The sequence below is a fragment of the Poecilia formosa genome, unplaced genomic scaffold (assembly GCF_000485575.1).
Source record: "Poecilia formosa unplaced genomic scaffold, Poecilia_formosa-5.1.2 Scaffold859, whole genome shotgun sequence".
Lineage (NCBI taxonomy): Eukaryota > Metazoa > Chordata > Actinopteri > Cyprinodontiformes > Poeciliidae > Poecilia > Poecilia formosa.
In genome coordinates this window covers 2465-26540 of record NW_006800798.1, presented here as the reverse complement: position 1 = coordinate 26540, position 24076 = coordinate 2465, and the positions used below count along the sequence as shown (strand labels likewise).

General features: G+C 38.0%; 1 protein-coding gene across 2 annotated transcripts in view; it reads left to right on the top strand.

Annotated features, from left to right (window-relative positions):
* The first annotated feature begins 2253 nt into the window (after window positions 1-2253).
* Window positions 2254-24076, top strand: part of LOC103131861 (FH2 domain-containing protein 1-like) — a 22835-nt gene continuing 1012 nt past the window's right edge. The window contains exons 1-14 of one of the 2 annotated variants that reach the window (XR_001660769.1): window positions 2254-2440; window positions 10165-10568; window positions 11297-11461; window positions 11537-11598; window positions 13953-14055; window positions 14168-14253; window positions 15530-15630; window positions 16643-16713; window positions 17825-17932; window positions 18143-18213; window positions 18757-18874; window positions 19528-19692; window positions 19864-19956; window positions 20373-22532. Coding sequence is in view for 1 of the 2 variants with exons in the window: in XM_007543599.2 (XP_007543661.1) it covers window positions 10275-10568; window positions 11297-11461; window positions 11537-11598; window positions 13953-14055; window positions 14168-14253; window positions 15530-15630; window positions 16643-16713; window positions 17825-17932; window positions 18143-18213; window positions 18757-18874; window positions 19528-19692; window positions 19864-19956; window positions 20373-22403 (3468 nt within the window). In the remaining variant the exon portion in view is untranslated. Of the gene's footprint in view, window positions 2441-10164; window positions 10569-11296; window positions 11462-11536; window positions 11599-13952; window positions 14056-14167; window positions 14254-15529; window positions 15631-16642; window positions 16714-17824; window positions 17933-18142; window positions 18214-18756; window positions 18875-19527; window positions 19693-19863; window positions 19957-20372; window positions 22926-24076 lie in introns of those variants that run through there. The other variant, XM_007543599.2, reaches the window with a different exon arrangement.

Here is a 24076-nt window from a genome sequence, read left to right as displayed (position 1 = left end):
TTGGTGGTTTCCTGGGATTTCTCTGTCGGAGTCAGGATGCGTCAGCATTTCAGCTACTCGCATCAAACAAATTATCATGACAACCCTTATCTAGAAAGATTCACAGAGGTTAAAGTCTAGAAAATGTTTAAGTTTCTTGGCTATTATTGATAGAAAGCTGTGTGTTTAGCCTGTAAAATACGCCAACAAACTACTGACGACACGTTTCTGTTGGGTTTTATGTTATTTCAACATGATTTGTTCAACTGATTGGTTTTTAGGTACTTTCCACTAGCATATTTTGGATTTCACTTTCATCATCATCTTCTTTCACTTTTAAAGTCTGGAGACTGCTCTGTGAAGAAAACATTAAGGTGTTTACAGGAAAACGGGAAACTTTTCCTGTTTCTAAAATAATCCTTACATTTTGGACCTTTGAAATGCTTTGGATCAAACATTTTTGATTTTTGCATTAGTTTATCCATTTTAAAGATGGGAATATATTTTAAAATATGTCAAATCTGAATCATGATTTGCTTTAACATGATTTCCACTCACTAGGTGATAAAATGACAGACCATTATCTGTGAATCAAAAATAATTTGCAAGATATTTTTTGGCAACTATTCAAGGTTAATGTCAATTTAGTAAACAGTATTCTTGGTAATCAAATGCTTCTAAAAATCAAATGAAGGCTTTGAACATTTTAATAAAGAGTGATAAAATATGTTTAAATATGTATCCTTCAATCTGTTGTCTAAACTCACTTATCTTATCTGGGGCGTCACAGCTTAGTAAACATCGTTCCTGTTAACGTAGTCTGGATTTCAAAATGGCGGCGCCCATAGCCATTGTTTGCAGTACTTTTACGAACATTGTTTTAAGCTTTACTTTCCATAAGCTAACAGCACTTTAAGTTTATTGAGTTTAGATTTGCAGGAGCTACATATAACATTGGTTTCAAACGCATTCTTACATGTGTCTCTTGTAAAAAAAAAAAAAAAAAAAACCCTGGTCCATGTTCTCTATCAAAGACCATCTAACAAAAAGGGATTCCTATGAGTCATCACTGTAATGACAGCAAAGCAGAATCTAAAAATAAAACAGCATAAATTGGAGGGGTTTTTTCAAGTGTTCATCAAAAACAGCAAAACAAAAATGCCTTTGAGCTCTATCAGGTTGTTTAAGTTTAATTCAGGACTAAAACAATAAAATGACATCAGTGTGCCGTAGAGTTTGTCTTCCTTTATACGGGAGATGAATGCAGTGATATTTATGTAAGGGTTTGGTCTGTTTGAGCCTGTGCTGCTTTAGAAACACACGATTATCCACCTGGCAACAACAAGCGGTGCTACTGTTGGTCAGTTTGAGTCTGTGAATGCTCTGCATGCAGGCTCATTTCCTCCAACAGCTCAAGCTGAGAATGGAGCTTTACAAAGAGCGCCTCATTACACAGAAAGTTCTGTTCAAAGTGTCTAAATGGACTCAAAGAGGAAGAGTTCATGAAGCTGCCAAGACTGTTAAAGCTTAAAATGTAATTGCTGTTTTTTAACCATTACTTGTTTTACATTAATGTGCCACGCTTTTAGACAAACTAATACCATGTTGTTCAGATCGCAAATGGCTCAAGGAAGTAGGAAGTACTCCTGGATCAGTGAATTTGCTGACTCTGAGCCAGGCTCTGGTTCTGTTGGGAGTTTCTTCCTGGTTAAGTGAGAGTTTTCCTTTTTGCTGTCACACATGCTCAGTATGAGGAATTGTATTTTTTGTGGGGAAATAAAATACTTTTAAGAGTACTTTTACTTGCACTCTACTTTTGACTTTTACTTTAGTAATATGTACTTTGTTAATTGAATCCCTAAAATAACAGCTTTTGCACATAACTTGATTTGAAGGCATAATTTTAAAATATTAAATCAGATTTTACAATCAGTAATTGAGTAATTTTTTCAAAAGCTACTTTTTATCTTTATTTGAGTAAAATTATTTTTAAAGTAGTTCTATTCCATCCTGCTGGTATCCAGCTAAATATCGGTTCAGTGGTTCTTCAAGCATTTTTCAGTTCATAAATGTTTGATTTTCTTCATTAACTGTTGTGTTTCACAGCTTAATATTTAATTTTCTTCACTTTCCGTTGATTATAGAGAAATTTGTTTTTTGTTTATATGTTTTCTTCTAGGAATGAAGCTTATCTGGACCGAACACCCCCGGGTGGGCGGGTCCGATAGAGCCAGAGAGAGAGAGTGGGAGAGCGCGGGGGTTCCCTCCGCCTGAGTCAGCGCGCATGCGTGATTCCCTCCGCTGTCAGCTTTTCTCCCGCACGCGCTGGCAGGTCTGGATCAGACCGTTGGAGACTTTGGCAGCAAAACTCAGACCGTGAATCCGGGAGTCGGTATTTTTCCCCTGTTTCTGGCTCGTTTTAAGGATTAAAACCAGGAGGAAAAGCGACACATTCATTCCGGTAGGTTTTTCTATGTTTTAACGTCTGTTTTTAAACGCTTTACATTTGATATGTTATTTAAAACATTGATGTTTGGTGACACTGAGGAAGTGCGCAGGTGTGTAACTTCATATTTGATCAATTGCTAGCTTATTTGACAACAATAACCGTAATTTATTAAACATATGCTTTATGTTTTTAAACACCTTCGAGTTTGAATTTCAGTGTAACTTTAATAAAAATAATAATAATCAGCAGCTTCTTTTTGTATTTTCCCTTTATCTTCACTTCTTATCAGTTTTGTTTTGCATGTTATTATAATTATATAGGCTTCTACATTATTACAGCTTAATAACAGAACCTCTGGGAGCCAAACCCAGACCGGACATAATGTTCAGTTTATTTAAAGCTGAAATAGTAGCTGTACTATGTTTTGTTTGGGATTTTTAATGCAAGTTCAACAAAAATGAGTACAATCTGTTTTCTTTTTGCTATATTATTAGCAGGATGGTTACAACACTAAAATAGTAAAACTTTGACATTGTTGACAAATAAATTTGATTCTCACAATAATTTGTATGGAGCTAAATTGGGGCCTTTAAGGGTGTTCCAAAAAAGAAAGAAGGAATCTGAATAACTAATTTTGAAACTTAAAAACAACTATTTAGTGTGAAAAGCAGTTTGAATTTCAGAGATCAGATTGTTTAAGCTTTGAAGCACCAATTATTTAAACCAATAAACGTTTGGCCAAGAAGGTTGTAATCTTTCAAAGTAAAAGTCTTTATTTATCCATCCGTCTGTCCGTTCGTCGGTCCATCCATCCAACATTTATCCATCCATCCATCCATCCATCCATCCATCCATCCATGCAGATTAATCATTGATTGATTGTTGCCCCAGTGATAAACCAAATCATTCTTGTATAAAGTGTTGCTACCACCCCATGGTCACCAGTTTGTGTCCAGTCCTCCCAGTAAGCTCCTTGCCTGGCTCAGCGCTCCAGCTTGACCCCCTGACCCTCCTGTAGCCGCGGCGACCACACTCAAGGGGGGTGGGTGGGGTGACATTTTAGAACTGGGATGCTGTTTGGGGGTGTCTGTCCCCATTGCCACGGTAACCCCAGAGACCAGCGGCTGCTCAGCCAGCTCCTTTTGCTGGGCGGTAATCATCCTGTTTCCCTCCGTCGTAGAACAGAAGCAGAGAAAACGACTTAGAGGGGATTTGCTTTCATTTAGCTGTTTTTTTATGATCAGAGTCCCATGATGCCGTTCAGCAGGCGGCTTGGATGTTTGCCTGGTTCCCGTCCTGTTGGGGGGTCCAGATCCAACGCCAGAGCTTCTTAAACACGTGGTTTTGGTGCTGGTTGGCCGTGAAACGAGGCAGATGGTTTCTCCTCCTCCTCAGGGAGTTTACCTGCTGCTGTGGAGAAGTTTGGATGTTTTTCAGAGAGTTTGCTGCTTACAGCAGAACTCCATGTTGATGTTTTCCTTCTTTATGGAAGTGAGAGAACATTATTCTTAATTTTTGGTTTGTTTTTTGATGGTTTTCTCAGTGTGTGGACTCTTTCCTCACCAATAAATAAAATGTGGACATTTGTGGAAATAATCGCACTGCTGATGAAAATAATAATTACCTGTTAAACGTTGGTGATAAGTTGTTTTAATAAATCACAGGATTTTTTGTCTTCTCACCTTCTTGGCCCATTTGGTCCATATTTGTTGGTACTTTAGTTGGTTTTTGAATGGTAAAATGTCATTTATTCACATAATTTTTATAAGTAGATATATTTATGATTGGCATTATTGTTGGTATTTATTAATTAGATTAATCTGAAATGGATTTATTTCATTAGAAGCATCATCTTCATAAATGTGGATAAATATATTAGGTATTTCTTGGTCGATTCTGTTAACATTATTTGATGCATTTGATGCCAATCAATCATATGTTAACTAATCATGTTTTATTGTGGACTCTGTAGTATTTACAGATAATTTGTGAATGGTCTCATAAATAGTCATGAGCAACAGCTGTATAAATACTTGCCTGTATTTGTTTTAGGGCTGCAGCTATTGCTTATTACAGTAATTGATTATCCACATTTAAAAAAGTAAGTTCTTAAATTCCTTTTTAAGTAAGAAAATAAATATTTTATTGCCTAAAATGCAATAACACAGCATTCCTTTAGTGAACGATTGACTATTTGTAGCAAAAGATGCATCTGCAGCTAAATAATAACACTAACATGTGAAAACTCAGCTCTTTCTGCTTGACTTATAATCAGTTCAGTGTAGAAATAATCTGCTTATTATTTTTGATCAACCATTTAGTAACTTGATAGCAAAAGATTATTAATAGGAATTTTTTATTACAGAATTATAAACTAAAATTTCCTCTTGAGGAGTTCTGGGTTGAACATATTTACAGACAAAGAAACTTTTTAATCTTAAATCTAAAATGTTTATATTTCCTGTACAGTTTTGGCTTTACTGCTCTGACTGCTGTTCTTCAGCAAATTACCTTTTTTGTGTCTGTATGCTCCAGTTAACGTTTAATCAACTACTAAATTAGTTGACAATTATTTGAATTAATCACAATTAATCTATGTATTTGTTTCAGCTAAATTCTTTAATCTTTTAATGTAGAAAAAGTAATTAAAACTGGTGAATTTTTTTGCAGGTTTCTGGCAAACAGAAATCATATTTACATCTACGCATAAAAAAAAAATCAGTGCTATGAATTCAATGTCTAAAAAAATCTTTTGCAACATTATATTATGTGTTTATATTTAAATATTCCCACCAATCGAGGAAGATTTTGTTGAATTTCTGGCCTTTAAATCCATCCCTTCATGTCTCTGAATCGTTTCTGCTGCGCTCCGATTCCCCGTTCGGAAATCTGTCACAAAAAGTGTGGGAGCAGTAATCTGTCAGACTGCTGAGCAACAAGCAGCCGCCATAAAAACCCAAAGAAAATACATTTTAACAAAGATGTTAAAGCTCGCTGTGACTCACTGTCTGAAAAAAACTGTTTTTTTTCTTGCATCCCTTCCTACAAACATCCTAAAAATGTTGAGAAGAGTGTAAAATCTAAAATAGTTATTGGTTCAAAGCTTGAAAATGTAGTAAAACAAAACCAAAAAGCAGTTATTGGCATTTATTACACGTATTGAAAGAAAACGTTCATTCACTGAATTAATTTACTGAAGAACTGAGCGTTCCCTTTTGTAAAATCTTGTAGAAAGGTTCATTTATTATTTATTAGTTGCATAAAAGACTTTGTCTTTTATCTGAATCGTTTCTATTCATCTGCAGGTTAGGAATACATTGAAGATTAAATAAAACCACCAATAACATATTCCTCCCAAAAATGTGTTCCAGACTAAAACTTTTTAATCTTATTGCATCAATTTATTATTGGAAACATGATTATTATGTTTTTTTTGTTGTTTTCTTATCCACCAAACAAAAATCACCAAGTCTTTGACCAGCTGTTTTTGGAACAACGTGTAACTTTTCCATACACATCTTACAACAATTATTAACTTTTCTTTCATTCTTATGAGCTGCAACGCCCTGCAGAGAAGTGTTACAACCGAGCAGAGATCATGTTTGACTTCAGATAATGGAATAAAGCTGTTTACATAAAACTCTCCCTCTGCTCCGTCTGAGGTTTTCACTTTTAATTTATCAGCTGCAGAGAAACCTCGTGTTCACGTCATTTCCAGATGAGCTGCTCGTATTTTAATAACGTCCCACAGATCAGATTGTCTCTCTGACTGCGTTACGGTGGATCACATAATGACTTCTGTGCTTTTCTTCGTCCTGCTTTGTGCCACACAGAAGAGGTCAGATGAATTTGCAGTGTCAATATTTGTCCTTGTTTTGTTTCTCAAACAGGTTTCTACGAACCGTGTTTGTTTTGCCGTACACTTTCACATCCCTGAGGAGTGGTGACCAGACTCAGAGCTCACATTGTTATCGTTTTATTCAGCTAAAATTGCAGCTGCAAATACAGGATTGAACCTCTACCAGCCTCTAACATGGAATATCAGGGACACTGCAGATAAAAACAGAGAGAAACAAGGACATTTCTGAGTTGAAAATTTGCCACAAAACAATCAGAAATTTTTAGATTAATCTCCTAAATTTTCCTAAAAAAACCTACTACATTTCTGACTTTTAAAAGCTGAAAATGTGTCAGAAAAAACTCTTAAATTGTGAGATTAATATCAGAAATTTTCAAGAAAAAAAATCTGAAATTTTTAGATTAATTTAATTTTCTAGAAAAAAAATTAAATTTTTCAGCTTCAGAAGTTGAAATTTTGCTACAAAAAAGCAGGTAAATTTCTGAGTCAACAATTTGGCAGAAAAAATGTCCGAAATTTGAGATTAATATCAAAAATTGTCTCGAAAACCCTCAGGAATGTCTGAGTTGAAAATTTGCCACAAAACATAAAAAACATTTGAGATTATTTTCAAAAATTCTCCAGAAATAAAACAAGGAAATTTCTGAGTTTGTAAAGTTTAAAATTATTTTTTTGTGAAGTAAATGACTTGTTGCTCTAAAATAAACTTGACTATTGATCAAGATCTGTCAGATTTCTGCAACACAAAACAAGTTTGGACTTTTAAACTCCAGTTAAATTTTATCCTGAGCTCTCTGCATATTATTTACCAACACTCTGTGAGTGCGCTCAGTCGGTGTTCATGTGACTGAAGAGGATGATGATGATGATGATGATGATGAGGAAGGGGTCAGTCACTCATTCACCCTTCCTGCCTCCTTCGCCATCGAGGTCGCTGCTGCAGGAATGTGGAGCGAGCGGCGGTTGGATGCGTGGATCATAACTGGGTCGGTTGAAGTGAGGTTTTGTTTTCTGAATGAGCGCGCTTCACTGGCCCAGTGGATTTCCCAGCATGCCTCTGGGGCTGAGGCCACCAGCACTGGGTTGTGACCAGTTTGTGAAACAGAGCTGCAGAAATGTGAATCTTTGACATTTAGATCAGGAGTCTGAGGAGTTTGCATAGATATCGTCTTTTAACTGTCTTTTGTTGTTTTTCTACATCTTTTGGTCGCCATATTATGTCTGTAATATTTTTGTTGTCGTTTTGTTTCAATGTATTTTTTATTCCTTCCTTTGGTCTTGAGTTAATTTATTTTTTATTTTTGTATCTTTGTGGTTGTTGTGCATCATCTTGTGCTGATTTATTTATTTACTTTTTCCTTTTTTTCACATGATCATGTAGTAGCTGCTTTGTTTTTATTTTCATGTCTCGGATTACTTTAGTAATCAATCAATCAATTATTCTGACAATTGATTCATCAACTAAAAATAACTTGGCACATTCTAAAAATCTTTCATACGATTATTTTTCTTAAATTGTTATAAATATATTAAAAGATGCAAATAAGGATTTAATATTCTGGCCTTGTATTTGTTGATTCTGATGTTATTTTGTAACTAAGCTCCCCATCATGGATGGAACTTTGTTTATTTTCATAATTTGAGGCCAAAGCTGATGATTTTCCCGGGTCAGCGTTGGCGTTGCCTGGCTGTAAACCTTTATTCTGCTTCCCTTTGAAGACAGGCGGATGAAAGATGAGAGGAAAAAGACAGAGGCAGCTGTGATGTTAGCGTAGCTTTCACATCTACACACACGCTAACTGTGACCCTGTTTTTGTTGTGCGCCACATAAACAAACTGTCATTGTTTGCTACGCAGTCCGTTTCCACGGCAATCAACGGGTCAGTGACCTGCAACCAGAGCAACACAAGGCATCCTTGGCATCTCCTGCACTCTGGACCACCAGCATTATGATGCAGAACATAAATCAGTGATGGTTAACTGATAACATTTTACAGTGATGGAAATGAAACTGTCAGAGGGAAAAGCTCAGGTTGAGCCATTTGGAGGTGAACTTGGTTGTTGTGACAGAGGAAGGATGTAAAATATGGAGGCTGATGATCCTGCTGCCAAAAACACAAAGAAACGAGCCACTTTATAAAAAAGAAACAACATAACTTTATAGTCTGAGAAAAATTGGATTTTAATCTTTTTTCTTTTCACTTTTCTGAAAAGAAAAAGATATGACATGAAAAATTTGTTGCATCTTGATATCTGGGAAAACAAATACATTTTTATGCATTCTGGCCTTTCATCTACCCTAAAACTCTGTAATATAATTAAAAATAACTATTTGTAAAAGCTCTTTATTTGTTTTTACATGTGTTCATGGGAAAATAGAGATTTAGTCTGTGACAAATAATACGCCAATACTATACAGCTTTGAAACTATTCCTTATCAACATTGTTTATTTTCTAATAAAAAAAGGTAGCTTAACCTATACATGAACGTCCTGGCGCCATGTTTAAATCCCAACAGGAAGTGGTGGCTGTTTTGAAGCAGTCTGATTGGCTGATAGATTTTAGTTTTGCGCTATACTGCCCCCTAGGGGTTTGGCATGTTTAAAACAACTTTCAAGGTTGGATTTGTGTGGATTTATATGGATGAAAACTTTTCCGAAAACTATCCCATGTGTGCAATATCCTTTTCTTTTATTTACAAGTTTTCAGATAATAACTGCATTTTTTTTTCTTATATCCGGTAAATTGACTCACAGCTGTTTTGAAAATGGTCAATTAGAGGACAGAAAATGAGTGGAAAAGTAACCAAAGTCAAAAAAATAACACTTTGTTAGGTTCAGGGAAGAATGAGGCTGTTATAATAACAGCAGCAGCAGCAGCTGGGTCGGGTCGCTGGTTCTCACACGCCGGGTGGTTCCGGTTGTTAGCACGATTGAGCAGAAAATTTGATGGAAGGATTCAGGCAATCAGTGATGTGAGATTAGCTTATGTAACGTCGCTGTCGTCTTTAATTCATCAGCAGGAAGTGGAAATATTTGTTGACGTGAATCCAGAAGTTCACACGGTGATTTCCTCCCTTAGTGAGCATTAAATTATTAAACCCTGCAGGAAGGCGGCCATATTTGGGCTTCCTGCCACGACTCCGCAGCCGTACGGTGGAGTCAACAAGGCAGCTGTTACTGGAAGCATTACATCACTGCTGAGATCGAGTCTTCATTAACCTTTGAGCTGCAGGCGGTTTGATGAGAAAAACCTCAAATCAGAGGAGAAAAAGAGTTTTCACCAGAAGAAAAACAAGATTTAAAAAGAAAATAATTAAAACTGCAGAAATACAATTTTAATTTGGTTAAATTTAACTACATGATTACAAACAGACAAACATTAATATGAAAAAAAATCATCCATCCATGTTTTTGTAGATTCTGTAATCATATCCTGACTTCTTCATTTTTAAGTTATAGTGATTTTTTTATATTTATTGATTTAAAATTGGTAAATACAGAATATTCTGGGGATTTATGAGAGAATATAATGTGATAAAACATTGTTCTAGTAGTTTCATCCAACCAGCAATAAAGTTTCTAAATGTAGCAGCGTCACTTTGGCGTTTGCTTCCAGCTGAAATTTAAAACTGGGCTATTTGAGACCGAAGCACCAAACTAAAACCTTTCATCATCCAGCATTTACCAGAAAGATAACTATAAATCATTCAAGTTGAAATGATTGAGTTTGCTTTAATTTATCATGCGATTAATTGATTTATTGATTATTGCGACAGTATAAACACAAATACAGTCAGACGTCTTCAACATCCAAGCGTTCATTGACGTCGTTTTCTACGTGTTTATTTTTTTTTCTTTTCAACTTTTCTTTCCAGACTGCTGATCTTCACCCGCTGATGCTTCGAATGACTCTTCTCCACTGTTACCATGGTTACTCGTGATCCTGGTGACCCTTCATTCTGCTCCCGTCCAATCAGACGTGGCGATGCACGTCATGGGCAGCGTCTCCCAGGCCAACGACATCCAGGGGTTTTCCTTCCAGGAGGACGCTGCCGTCGCTGAGGCCATGTCTCCGCCGTCCACGCTCAGATTTTCACACAACAGTAAAAATGGAACCCGACTCGTAGAAAACCTTCCTCCTCCTCCTCCTCCTGCTCCTCTTCCTCCTCCGCCGCCACCGCCGCCTCCTCCTCCTCTGCTACCTGCAGGTAATCCAGGTGGGCTGAAGAAGAAGAAGAGGGTGAGGAGTTTCTTCTGGAAAACGATTCCAGCGGAGCAGGTATACTGTAAAACACAATCAGTGGACTTTACTTGAAAATTTAAACAAACTTATGTTATGCAACATGTAAAAACTAATTAAGTTGTTCATTTTACGTATTACAAACCTAAAATAATATAAGTTTTGTCTTTTGTGCATAAACTAAATAGCAAAGACATCTTGACACTCTGAGTTACATTCAAAGAAGCTGCTTGATTAAGACTTTTCCATTTTAAACTGATTACATTAAAGCTCCAGCATGTAGCTTTTATAAAGAATGTGTTTTTTATATTTGTTAAAACTGTCACCATGTTGTCAGTTTGCTATGAGACAGATAATTTCTGAAAAGATCAATCTTCTCCTCCTTCCTGGGCTCCTATTTCTGTCTGAAGAAATACACAAAAACAACCAGTCAGATACAACAGGTGCTGTCAATCAATCTTGTGTACTTGTTGCTACTAAATGTGCTAATGGCAGAGAAACAACTTACTGTCACAGGAAAACCTTTTATCTGCTGTTAACTGTTAACCCTTTATAATCTAAAATCCTCACCAGTTTCAAATATTAAACTTTTTCACTTTAACTTGAATAGATTAACTTACCAAACATTTTTTATCCAAAAGTTCAAACCGCCTGTTAAAAATGAGTGCAAACAATAAGTTGATAAGAACTTCTGTTCACCTGAATTTAAACAGAATGTTCTGTTTTACAGTGTATGCTTGAATCAAACAGTTGAATCTTTGCTTCAGGTCAAAGGTCACGCCAACCTCTGGACTCAGGGTCCAGTCCAGCAGGATTTCCAGATTGACGTCCAGAAAATCGAGGAGCTTTTCACGCAGAGCGACGGTCCGCCGGTTTCCATGCTGACCAGAGGAGGAAAGACCCGGGTGTCGTTCAGGGAGGCCAAAGACGAGGTTCTGGTTCTGGTTCTGGTGCCTGTTGGTCGACACTTTGGAGCCGGACTCTGACCGTCTCTTTGTTTACTCCAGGTCTCCATCCTCGACTCGAAGCGAGGGCTGAACATCGCAATCTTCCTCAAACAGTTCAAAAGGTAAATAAATGGAAATATTTATTTTTAATTAGTGGAGAAACTCAATAATAAATTATAATCAAGTTGATGTCAGTTTCTGTAACACATATTTTTCATGTAACTGACAGCCATCTTGGTAGGCAGTTGCTATGACAACAATAAACAAGCCACAAGCTTATTGATACAATATCGCCATTTTGAACATTTGACATCCAGTACAAAGTAGTTAATTAAAAGTATTTCCTGGCCCTTTTGCCTGTTTTCCCTGTCTAAGCTGAGAGACCAATATTTTTTGAAACTTAATTTTGGTTACAGAGCCGTCATAATCCGGTTGTTTCAGTTGTTTTCTTTATTTATTTTGGAGATTTTAAATGTTTTCAAGTTCCAGTGTTAAATGTTCTTTAGAAATTAAAGTTTTTTGATCTTGTATTCACACTAATATATTATTATCATTATTTTAGTTGAAAATTATCTCAAAATATTGAGATACAATATTATCATATATCGCAATAATTACTGGGACAATTCATTGTCCAACAAAACTCATGATCATTGCAGGTCTAGTCGATGCTGACATTACCGTTGGCAACGTCTGTGCTGCTACATGTTAGCAGTGAGATGCTAATTTGAGCTTGAATAGCATCGCTAATAGGCTAACTCCTGTTAGCACAACATGTAAATAATAATAGTGTTTTCCAGCGTCCAATCAGATTGTATTTTGAAGCAAAACTTATCTCCCATTGGGCCGAGAGAAGCAGCTTCTATCGCTGTTGTTTGGGGATTTCACTTGTGCGTCAGATTTACAGGCGAACCAGAAACACGTAAATACAAAGGTTCCAGCTCTGAATGTTTGCATGTAAAGAAAAAATAATAAATTGCTTTACAACAATTTTTACGCATTGAAATCTCTGTAAATAATTCACCTGTCTGCACCAGTGCTAAAGGCTTTTCGACAAATAATTTCTTGATTTTAATTAACTTCTGAGGCATTTATGGTAAAATAAAATCCAAAATAAACCCCTAACAGATTATTTAAAGCTTCATATCTTTGATCCTAAGGGAATAAAGCCATTAAATTGGCTTTAATACATGTTTTTTTCCATAGAGCCCATGGCCGTTTAGTTTGAGTCATGCACTGAGCTGAAGCTGGTATATTTAACTGCCGAGTCTGAATCCAGTGTGACTGCGTGACGCGTCTCCTCACCCTCATCCTGAGGTGTTGTGGGTAAAAACAGATGTGATGATGCTTCTCTGCTATGCAGGAATGCAAACAGGATGGTTGTTAACAACACGGGACTGATCCACGGCTACGTCAGAGATTTGGTTCAAACTGAAACAAAAATCACAGAATGAGACCAATTATCACAACGAGGGACGAAATACTAAAACAAAGACTCTAAATGTTTCTTTCTAAATTTATTAGGCGTCAACTGAAAGAGAAAACCACAAAAAAACTGCAAAGACATCCAACAGGAGACATAAAACTAACCATCTCAAATCTTATAATAATTAGGGATAAATCAGTGAATCACACAATAAGTTCAATAATTTCCATTTGCATGACATTGTTTTTCTCTTTTCTCTCTCTCTGGATGATAAAAGTCGGGTGCTTTGGTCTCAACCAGCCCTTATTTTGAAGGATAATTTTGTTCACAGAAACTTCATGATTCATTTTATTTGTTGCTTATTTTGGAAATTTAAAATGTTCGTTCCAATTTAAAGTTTATTGATCTTTGAGAATCAATTTTGCGTTATTTTTACATTATTATACTATTGTCATGAAAAATATCTAAAATCAAAAATATTATAGTTTATCACAGTAACTTCTGGGACAATTTAGCATCCATAAACTTTATCAAAACCTTAATTTTCAAAATGTTTTTGTTAGAAAGCAGAAAAACTTCAAAATTTGCAGAACAGCTGCAGATTATTCCTTCTTATAAAGTTCTTATAAACCACCAATTGCATCCAATAAATATGTTTGTGTTGAAATCTTGGCTAAAAATGAAACATTTTCTCAAAGATAACTCTTTAATTTTCCCTTTAGCTTCATGTCCAGCTTGTCGGTTTGGATCTGGAGGAAAACGGGTCACAGAGTGTTCTGATCGTGTTTATGATGTTCAGAATCGATGCTTAGGAAACACCAGAACACATGAGGGAGGCGCTCCGACTAAATTAGTTTACACTGATGTAGTCATTTAAATCTGTGCAGAAGTTTTAATTCATTTCTTCTATTTGACTCCAGATGAACTTGTTTTAAATCTGAGTTTGGTTTATTTTTATTTTTACCACTGATTAACACAGACCAAAGTGCCATTTTAACACATTTGGAGTGTAATTTAGCTGTTAATTAGAGAAAGCATTTTCCCCTGCAGGTCCAATCAGACACTGGTGGATGAGATTCACCATGGCAACAGCGAATCATTTGGGGCGGAGCCTCTGAGAGACCTGCTGAAGCTGCTTCCAGACAAAGATGAGGTAAATATTTCATCTGACGTCCCTGAAACAAAAAAACATCCTCACCTACAGAGAGAAATACAAATATTTTATTTAATCATAAACTTAAAACTCTGAGTTTGATCCTCTGAAGGTGAAGAAGCTGAAGGCGTACCGAGGCGACGTCTCCAAGCTCTCATTGGCCGATTCCTTCATTTACCTGCTGACTCACCTGCCCAGGTGAGCTCACTACTTTATCCAAACATGTTAGCTAAACATGCTAATATTCAGAATTAATCTGTCAAGCACAGAAGGAGTTTTAAATATGATGTTTTTTTTTAAGTTGTTGCTGGTAATCATATTAGATAATATTTCCAAAAAAAAGTTTGTCAGCAAACTAATCACTACAAAAACACAAAATATTACACATCTTTTTGTCCTAGTTTCTAGTGCAAATATCTTAAAATAACACAAAACTAACTTATAAGCAACTTTTCAGCAAGACATAAGAGCTTGTTTTAGGTAAATTATTTCTTAATGTTGATGAAAAGCTGCTTGTTCCTTTGACAGATAAATTAACTTATTGCAGTGAAAACATTTCTTGTTATAAATGAAAATAATCTACCAACAAAACAAATATTTTTTTCACCAAATTAAGAAATTATTGACTTAAAACAAGCTCCTTGCTGTAAAGTTATTTGTAAATTACTTTGATCTTAGATATTTGCGCTAGAAACTAAACCAAAATTACTTGGGAAGAGTTTGTGTTTTTGCAGTGTAAAAAGCCAAACTGAATAGAAAATCTGAATTACTTTAAAAAGCTGCTAAGAAATATACATACAAATATTAAGAAACTAAAGAAATTAATTTTCAAGTAGCATTTTGCATTTAAGCATTTTTCCTAACATGAAAAAAAACAGAAACAAACCAACATAAATATGTAAATAACTAAATACTCAAAAACGAATTATTTCAGAATGAGAATAAGAATTCAACTCCTTCTCCTTTTTTATTTTTAAAATATTTACCAATTACCAGCTGATTTCAGTGTCATATTTTATGAAAAACCAACCAAATCCCCTGAGTATTGCGTATTATATACAATATATTCATATTTACAAACAAAGGAAAACAATAAGTGATCAAATGATCTGTGAAAACAATGTCTTTGTACAACCTGAACATAAAAATACTTAGATTCTGATGTTTAGCGTGACTTTCTAAGTGTCTCTAGTTAATTAACATAAATTCACAGTAGAATAGAACAGAAATGGAGAAATTCAGGTTTATCATCAGCAAAGTGTTAAAGCAGCTTCACATACAGACAGGAATAAAACCAGATAAACGTGATTTTATGCTCTGCTGCTGAAAACTTTGATGCTTCCGTTACGACCAGCTCACATTCTTCTGTTTGTCTCATTATTATAACACCATCAATCCATCATTCTCTGCAAAATATTTTTCATTATAATGTGAAATATTACCTCTAAATATCTGTAATGCCTGTTTAATGCAGTTATTCGGTCCGCATCGAGTCCATGCTGCTAAAGGAGGAGTTTCCTGCTTCCTGCGACGCCATGAAGCGAGATTTTAAAATCCTTCGCTCTGCAACCAAAGGTAGCAAACATTTTACTGAAATACCTGAAATATTTAAATTCTGATGGTTTTATTTGCTTCTGGCTGTAACTTTTAACCAAAGAAGAAAAAACATTGTAGTTTATTCAACCCTTCCTGAACATTAATGTCGTCATATTCCTTCATTTTCACTTCACTTATTTATTTTTAGAATAATTTTATGTCAGACCAACAGATAAAAACGGCATAATTTTACAGCCAGTGGAAAATTTTGAATACTTTTAGATTTTTTTTTAAACTAAAAAATCTGATCTGATTTTACTTGAATTCAGACGTCAGAGTTAATAATTTGCAGAAACTTTTTGCTGCAGTTGTAAGAAATAATTTCCAATCTAAGCTCCATTCATCATCCTGACCACAGAAAATGATGATAAAAACATCCATGTTTCTAAGAAAGAAAATTTTAAAGTTAAGGAATTTAACTCAATACTGTAAGAAGAGTTGAACAGTTTGATATCTGAAATGCTTTTATTCCGCAGTGAGTTCAGATAAATAAGATAAAAACTGACAGCAGCTCTCACTGCCTCTAGATTACTTTGTGTTTTTTAAGTGTGCTAAAATATTTACAGTAGAAACTAAACCAAAAATACTTGATAAGATTTTGTGTTTTTGCAGTGCAGGGTGAGTTTTAAAATAATTCATCAGACTCTCCTTTGAACATTTTCCTTTCACTAAACTTTCTGCAGTGATTTTTGTGTTTCTATGAATGAATGTTACAAAAAAATGTTAATTTGAAGACAGATATTTAACAGCTGACGACTCAGTTTCTGCTAAAGATAAAACAGCAGAGCGATGCTGAAGAAACTCACCTGATTTCTTCAGATTCTGTGCAGATGTGCAGAGCGATACGTCATCCTAACACGTCGATTATTTTTAGCAGTGTGTGTGTGAATCTCTGCCTGAGCTGCTAACAAAGTGCTGCCACTGTTAGCTCTCCCTCTCTCTCTTCTCTAACGACACATTTCTTCCCTCCCTTCGTTTTCCTCTCATCCAGAGTTAATGTGCTGTAAGGAGCTCCACGCTGTTCTGCACTTGGTGCTGCAGGCCGGAAACATCCTCAATGCTGTGAGTGGGGAATAAAAACAATTCATAATTAATTAGAAAACCAGCTACAGATTGTTAACTCTCTGTGTCTAATGTCACATAAAACAGATTAAAACTGTTTTTTGCTCAGTTTTCATCTCTGGTGCAGAAAACTGCGACATTAGAAAGCTCCCTGCAGCTCGGGAGTTTTTATTTTTTTTTACAAGGAACAGATGTTCACTTATTTCAAGGATCATCAGGGAGCGCTAGACTCAAACCGTATCATTATCCCTTATTGTTCACATTGTCAAACTGGAAACTTCGCCTTCGCATGCTGCGCAAATTACACAGAGGCAGCAGAAACCTTCCGTGTTCTGCCTTTAAAACATTTAAATATGTTTATAATCTTTACCTTCAGCCTTTCTCTCATGCGAACAGCTCATATTTCTGACCAAAAATATATTTTATGCACTTCTTATTTGTTATTACAAGGCTTTAAAACGAAATCTGTTGATATATGAAGTTGACAGAGGAGGGACGTCAAATTACCATAACAATGCAGCAACAGCAAACCACAAACAATAACGGACTGAAATAGACAGCGATAAAAAAAGAGACAGACTGACAGCAGGAAAATCTGAGAAAAACAAAATTCATAAAAAATAGAAAACGGAGCATCAAACCCTTCGAACGTCATCCAGTTTCACACAATAAAACTTCAGACCTGAATGTGTTTAACTCAAAGTAGTGCATTATTTTAAAGCTAAATGTATTTTTATATTTTTAGTGATTAAAGTCTGGATAGTGTGACATGGTGGAAACAGCCGACAGGTCAGGGAGAAAACTGGAATATTTAGTTTATAAATCACTGAAAAGATCTGCTGCTGTTGCTGCATCAACCTTCCAGACCTCTCAGGTCTTCTGGTTCTGGTTCTGCTCTGCATCCAGAACCAAACATGGGGAAGCAGCATTCATCTTCTATGCACCACAAATCTGGAACAAACTTGCAGAAACTGTTTTAAATTGGGGCTAAAAACCCGTGTTAACTGGAACGTCGTTGGTTTCAGTCTGGATGAAACCTTGGCAGTGCAGTGGGGAGGTTTGGGCCGGAAGCTGCTCCAGTTGTTGCTAACGGCTGTGTTGTTTTCTGCAGGGAGGTTCTGCAGGAAACGCCGTGGGCTTCAAGCTGTCCTCCCTCCTGTCGCTTGCAGACACCAAGTCCAACAAACCGGGCATGAACCTGCTGCACTTCGTGGCTCTGGTCAGTGACTCAACCTGATGATGATGATGATTACCACAAACCAACTTCCCTGGTCATGTTTTACTCAAACATGACCATTTTCTCTTCATCTGAAAATATAAACTGCAGAGTTTTTGCAACATTTGCTGCTGTTCTGTTCTAAATATTGCATCTTGTTAACTTCTGACTGCAGTTCAGGTAAAGTTGAGATTTTTATTTTTTTTTCTCCAGGAAGCTCAGAAAAAAGACCAAAAGCTGCTGGAGTTTCCTCTGAGACTGAGCAACATCCAGGCTGCATCCAGGTGAGGCGGCGCTGCAAAGGTTCTCAGCTGAGGGTCACATTTCACTGCACAAACACAAAATCTGACCAAGTCAGTTTCTAGTGCAAACATCTTAGTTCACTTGCAGATATAAGCTTGTTTTAAGTCAATAAATCCTTAATATTGATGAACAAGTACTAGCTCCATTGTCAAGTGACCTGTAATTGATCCCAGATTATAAATAATCTGCCAGAGGAACTGGAACTTTTTCATTAATATTTTAGGGACTTGTTGATTTAAAACAAGCTGCTACATCTTGTTGTAAGTTTGTTTTGTTTATTTCAAGTGAACTAAGGTATTTGCACTGGAACACAAACCAAAAATACTTAATTTTGTGTTTTTCCAGTGCATGTCTGAATAAATAAAAAATGTAAATCAGAAACGGTTTTACAATTTCTTATAAGACGGCGCCCCCTGCTGACTTTGGTTGGCAAAGCTTTTTCTACAAAGCCAAATCACATCCCTCAAATTAAACTGAAGTAATTGCCTTTAAATAGAAAAAAACAGTTGTGTTTCTTTTGTTAGGATCTCCATGGAAACGCTGGATGCTGAACTGCAGCTGCTGACGTCTCGCACGCGCTCAGTAGAGGAGAGCATCCAGAAAGACACAGAGCTGCTGCAGCAGCTGGACGGTTTCCTCCAGGTAGAACAAAGTTTCACAGCTTTTTTCAGGCTGATTCATTTCTGCATTTATTTTTACGCATCGACTCAGAGTGCAGGTAAAATGAGCTGTAAATATGTCACAAAAATCAGTTAGTAGTTAGTAATAGTTGTAAGTAATTGATAAGCACAATAAAATGCAAACTTGTCTTTTTATCTGAAACACTTTCATTCCTTCTTATTTCATTTTCCCATATTTTAGCAGATCAAAATTGAAATTTGATGGAGATTTGGTTTTATGGATTAGAAATAAAACAACAAATAGAGCAATGGAAACAAGGAGAAGGAAACCTTTTTGAATAACTAAAGTTAATTAAGACTTTTTAGAGAAAGATACTCATGTCTGACAGGATTACAGATTAGTCAAAGTAAGATAATTGATAAGACTATTTTAAGGGGTGTGCGTAAGACTGACATGAAGGAGTCTTCCTGAATGGTCACATCTGCTGTCATGAAGTAAATGTAAAGTAAATTCGGTAAATGACACTTCATTATTGCAAAGTTGCATTAAAACTTGCAGTTAAAGTCCATTAAAAGTGTCATGTAACCCCTTCAAATAAAGTGTTACCAAATCAGCGCTAACCGTCCTGCAGTAGAACCAGCCTGTGAGTAACGGTTTGTGTCGCTGCGTCTCAGAGCGCCACGTCGTCGTTGTGCTCACTGCGCGGCAGCCAGCAGCAGCTGAAGAAGGAAGGCAGAGAGCTGATCGACTTCTTCTGCGAGGACAGAGACTCGTTCAGGCTGGACGACTGCTTCAGCATCTTCCAGACCTTCTGCACCAGGTTCACAAACGCTGCCAAGGTTGGTTCAAAAACTCTGTTAAACTAAATTTAAGGGTTCATTCACACCAGCCCTGTTTAGTCCGCTTTAATCAAACTTCAGTTCATTTGGGTCGAAAGTCTGGTTCGTTTGGGGAGGTAAAAAAGCAAACCCTGGTCAGTTTGGTTAGAAGTGTTTTTCTGGATCTTAAAGGAGAACAAGGAGAGGGAGGTGAAGGAAGCGACTCGCCGTCAGCGGATGCACGAGGAGGAGCTGAAGAGACACTCATGGTCCGGAGGAGAGGAGGTAACAGAATCCCACTCTGGACAATTTAAGATTAAAAATATAACCCCAGTTCTCTGATTAGCATTTAGTTTGTCTCACTGACTCCCAGATTGTTTTACTGACAAATTATCCCTAACTTGCACATGAGGTCACGACCCATTAGATTTATGGGACACAAATCTGACAACAGGAAAGTGAGGAAAAACTTTGATTGTCCAGTTGGCCAAATTGGTGGACATTTTAGCTTAGCACCCAGTGGTGCAGTTGAGTGCAGGAAGAGAAGAGGTTTTTAACTCCTCTAGTCATGGGACGAGGGTCTTGCTTCCTGCTGACGTAGACGTAAACAGTGCCAGCCATTCAGGAGGAGTGAGACACAAAATGAAACCCACTGACTTCCTGACCAGATAATATATTTCTCTTGTGCGATTGTGTTGTAGGTGACCGGAGCCCTCGGGTGGCGCTGCAGGAGTGAGACCGACATGTCAGCAGCAGCAAAAGATGAGGTTGGACTTTTACTGGACCTCCTGAACCCAAAGTCTCTGAATACCAAGCACGTCACTCGAGGACGTTCTGGGAACTTCCAGCGAAGCCGTAACTCTCCATCCAGCTCGCCATCTCTCGTTGCAGAGCGGGAGCTTAGCGCATTGTTGGAGAAATCCAACGACCTCAGAGTTCCTCGGCAGAGAGGAAAGGAGGACACGAGGAAACATCTCCCACCAACATCCTCTAAACTTCAGCCTGGAGGTTCAGGACTCTCTCCTACGAAGGTTTTAACCCACAGAAGGAACCCTGAAAACATCGATGAAGCAGACAAAGACGTAAATAAAGATGAAGTTCCAGTCAAATCTGCCTCTGATTCAAACCAACAATCTGAGCTCAACAACAGTGGGAATAACTCACCTGCTCCCAGTTTCACCAGTGACGAAAAACTCCCCAACAATCCGACTGAGTCTCGTTTGAGGAATGAAACAGCTGATCAGACTTCCAGTAGACAGAGTGCTGACTGTAGCACCACTGCTGCTAAAGGAAACATGTCTGTGCTTTTAGACAGATGCACCCTGGTGCCTGAGCTAAAGGTGTTTGACAGTACCACCCGGACGGGCAGCGGCGACTCGGTGACCGCAGGTCCGGAAGAACAGGGAGCGGACAAACCTCAGAATAACTCCCAGGAGATTGAGAAGAACTTTGAGGAACAAGAAGTCAAGGTGATTGTCTGGTGTGTGACAGGTGTGTGTGAAGCAGCCGGTGAAAACACACCTCTACAAGCAGAGAAGGAGCAGCAGGGAGGGAAGACTCAGGGAGAAAAGCAGCAAACTTCCTCTGCAGCGTCCACTAATGAGAGTTCAGAAGCTCAGGCAGATGGTCAAAGCACAGAGTCCGTCCCAATCAGCAGCCAACCAGTGCCTGTCTCCCGCTCCAATGACCCTGGATTACATCCAATAATCCCTGCATCAGCCAATCCAGATCCCACTCTGACTGCAGAGGCACCTGAAAAAGCTAAAGTGATGAACTCCACCAATCGGAGGACAGATGTGGGACCTGGCCCAGAGCAAACATCTCATAATACAAACATAAACAAGAAGACTTTGAGGCAAAGGACAGTAGAAGGTTCTTCAACTGGAGGGAAAACAAAACCTGAAACTTCAACCAAAAACTCCACCAAGAAGTCCCTGGACTCCAGAACTGGAAATACTGGAGAGAAACTATCAAACACAACCTCTACAGGCGGCAGATTGATCCGCACTCTCACCAGCTCTGAGAACCAGAACATGAGGCGAGTTGTACCAATCACAAGGATCAACCCAGGTTCTTCGTCCAGAGATAAAAAACCTGAAAAGCCTCCAGCAAACACCCGCAGCTCCTCCAGAACCACTAGTCTGAACATCCCCTCCCCACGTCAAGGAGAAAGGCCCAGAACTGCTCCGGCGTCCCAACGGTCGGGTTCCACTAAGACCCCAGAGTCCAGAGAGCAGAACCAGGACCTGGAGGGCAGGCCATCCATCCGAAAACCCCTAAAGAAACCCAAAACCCAAGCAGAGGAGAAAATGTGTCTCTCCAAGCTTCGAGCTCTCAATCAGGCCGGAGGGGGCAGTGTCAGTGCTCCTGTCACGCCTCTACACAAATCCACAACCCCGTCATCGTCAGCGCTTCCGGGTTTCACCAGAAACACAGCATCGTCTTCTTTCAGAAGAACCAAATCTCCTCTGATGGCATCTCACCCCTCCAACTCCGCTTCCCCTAAATCCTCCTCCCCCAAGACCTCCTCACCCTCCTCCAGAGCCACAGATCTCCCGAACGCCTCCTCCTCTTCCTCTGTGAAGAGGTCTCAGAGCGCCAGGTCCTCTGCTTTGTCACCTCTATACGGCTCCCTGGCCCCCCCTAAAGGCCACAGACGAAATGACAGCGGCAGCGACAAGTCAACCCATTCCAAAGACTGGAGCAAGACCAGCAGACTGAGCTGGAGATAACAGGAGACGGGAACATAAACTCTTGGTTTTTGTTGTTCCTCTGATTCTGGAGGTCAAATTGGACTGTAGAGTCCAGGTACAAACTGAGGATTCTTCCTGAAATAAACATTTACATTGTTGTCAGAAATTGTTCACATGTTGGTGGTAAAATGATGGAAACACTAAATATGCATTCTTTCTACAATCAGTACTAATAACATGCTTTAAAACCCCTCAGACGACACATTCAGAGATGAAGAATAAGATGTGTTCCAATTGAGATATTTATGTAAACATGGCATTCAATGATGAAGATTTATGAACTAAAACCAACTATAGAATTAGACTTTCTTGTCTTTTAAGGCTGATAGGCAGCAAACTGTGTAAAGGGGAAAATATCCTGTTGTCCCATTATGTTGATTGAAGTCAGTCCCAACATTTGTCAGTAGGGGGGGCTGTTTGCCTTTTAAACATGTTCATATGAGCCTACATTTTAATATCCGTTTCATTTTATCTCAATAAACAAGAAGCTTTCTGTCTTCATTCAAGTGATTCAACATGCATGTTGGTGAAAGTCTGAGTCCGAATCGGTGGAAAAAAAGGATTTCTGCTAATATACCCTCATACCATCTGGCAAGGGGAAGGACAGAGGAAGGAGAAAAACTGACTAGCTCACCGGCTTTTTTGCATCCATCATGGTTTAATAGTAAATTTGTCACCTGTTGCCTGGTGAAGTTCGTCTTTGCCATTGGATCACTTCTATTGTTAACCCATACCATGCTACAGTCCATCCATCCATTTTCTCTACACCCTTGTCCCTCCTGGGGTCAGGAGGTGCTGGTGCCCATCTCCAGCTAACGTTCCGGCCGAGAGGCGGGGTCACCCTGGACAGGTCGCCAGTCTGTCGCAGCATGCTGCAGTCATTCTTTTGTATATTTGGATTGTAATGCAGGTCTTAAATTTGAGTTGGTGAAACTTGCAGAAACCATGGATGTCAACGATCTCAGAGTTCATTGACGGAGCTGAAAGGACGACACAAAGAAGCCTTTCCTTCTCTTAAACTGAGCCTGGAGGATCGGGACTCTTGTATGATTTCACAAACCCAGTTACCGACGAGACACATGAAGATGCAAATTAAGGTAGATTAGAAAAGATAATTTAAAATTGTTGATAAACACAATAATAAAATGAAACCAAAACCAAATTATTTTTGTGTGAGCATTAAATGAAGGTTATTTGTGTAAAAACAAACACAGACCGGAGGAGTCACAAGATGTTAGTTTGAATTATGTTTAATTAGAGGTTTGTTAGGTAGAAGACTTTAAAGAAACATAGAAATGCATCAAATCAATCAAAACCAATTATCTATTAGAAACCAATCAAAGCTTCACATTGACACATGAAGTCAATAGTCTGCTGAAAAACTCCAAAGAGAAATGGAGACCATCAACAAAACAAGCAAGATGACAAAGTAGCTCCATAAAGACAGCAGATCTCTGACATCACTGAGCTCTCAGCAATAACGATGGCGACTAAAGAAACTGAAACTAAAATACACATTTGAACCACGAGGACCTCAAATCACTGCTGAATATTTCAGTTTAACAAACTCAGCAGAGGATCCAGACCAGACAGGTCTAATCCCAGCATGTAGAGGCTGAGTGAATCTGGTCTGGACTCTGTGGAGGAGAGTC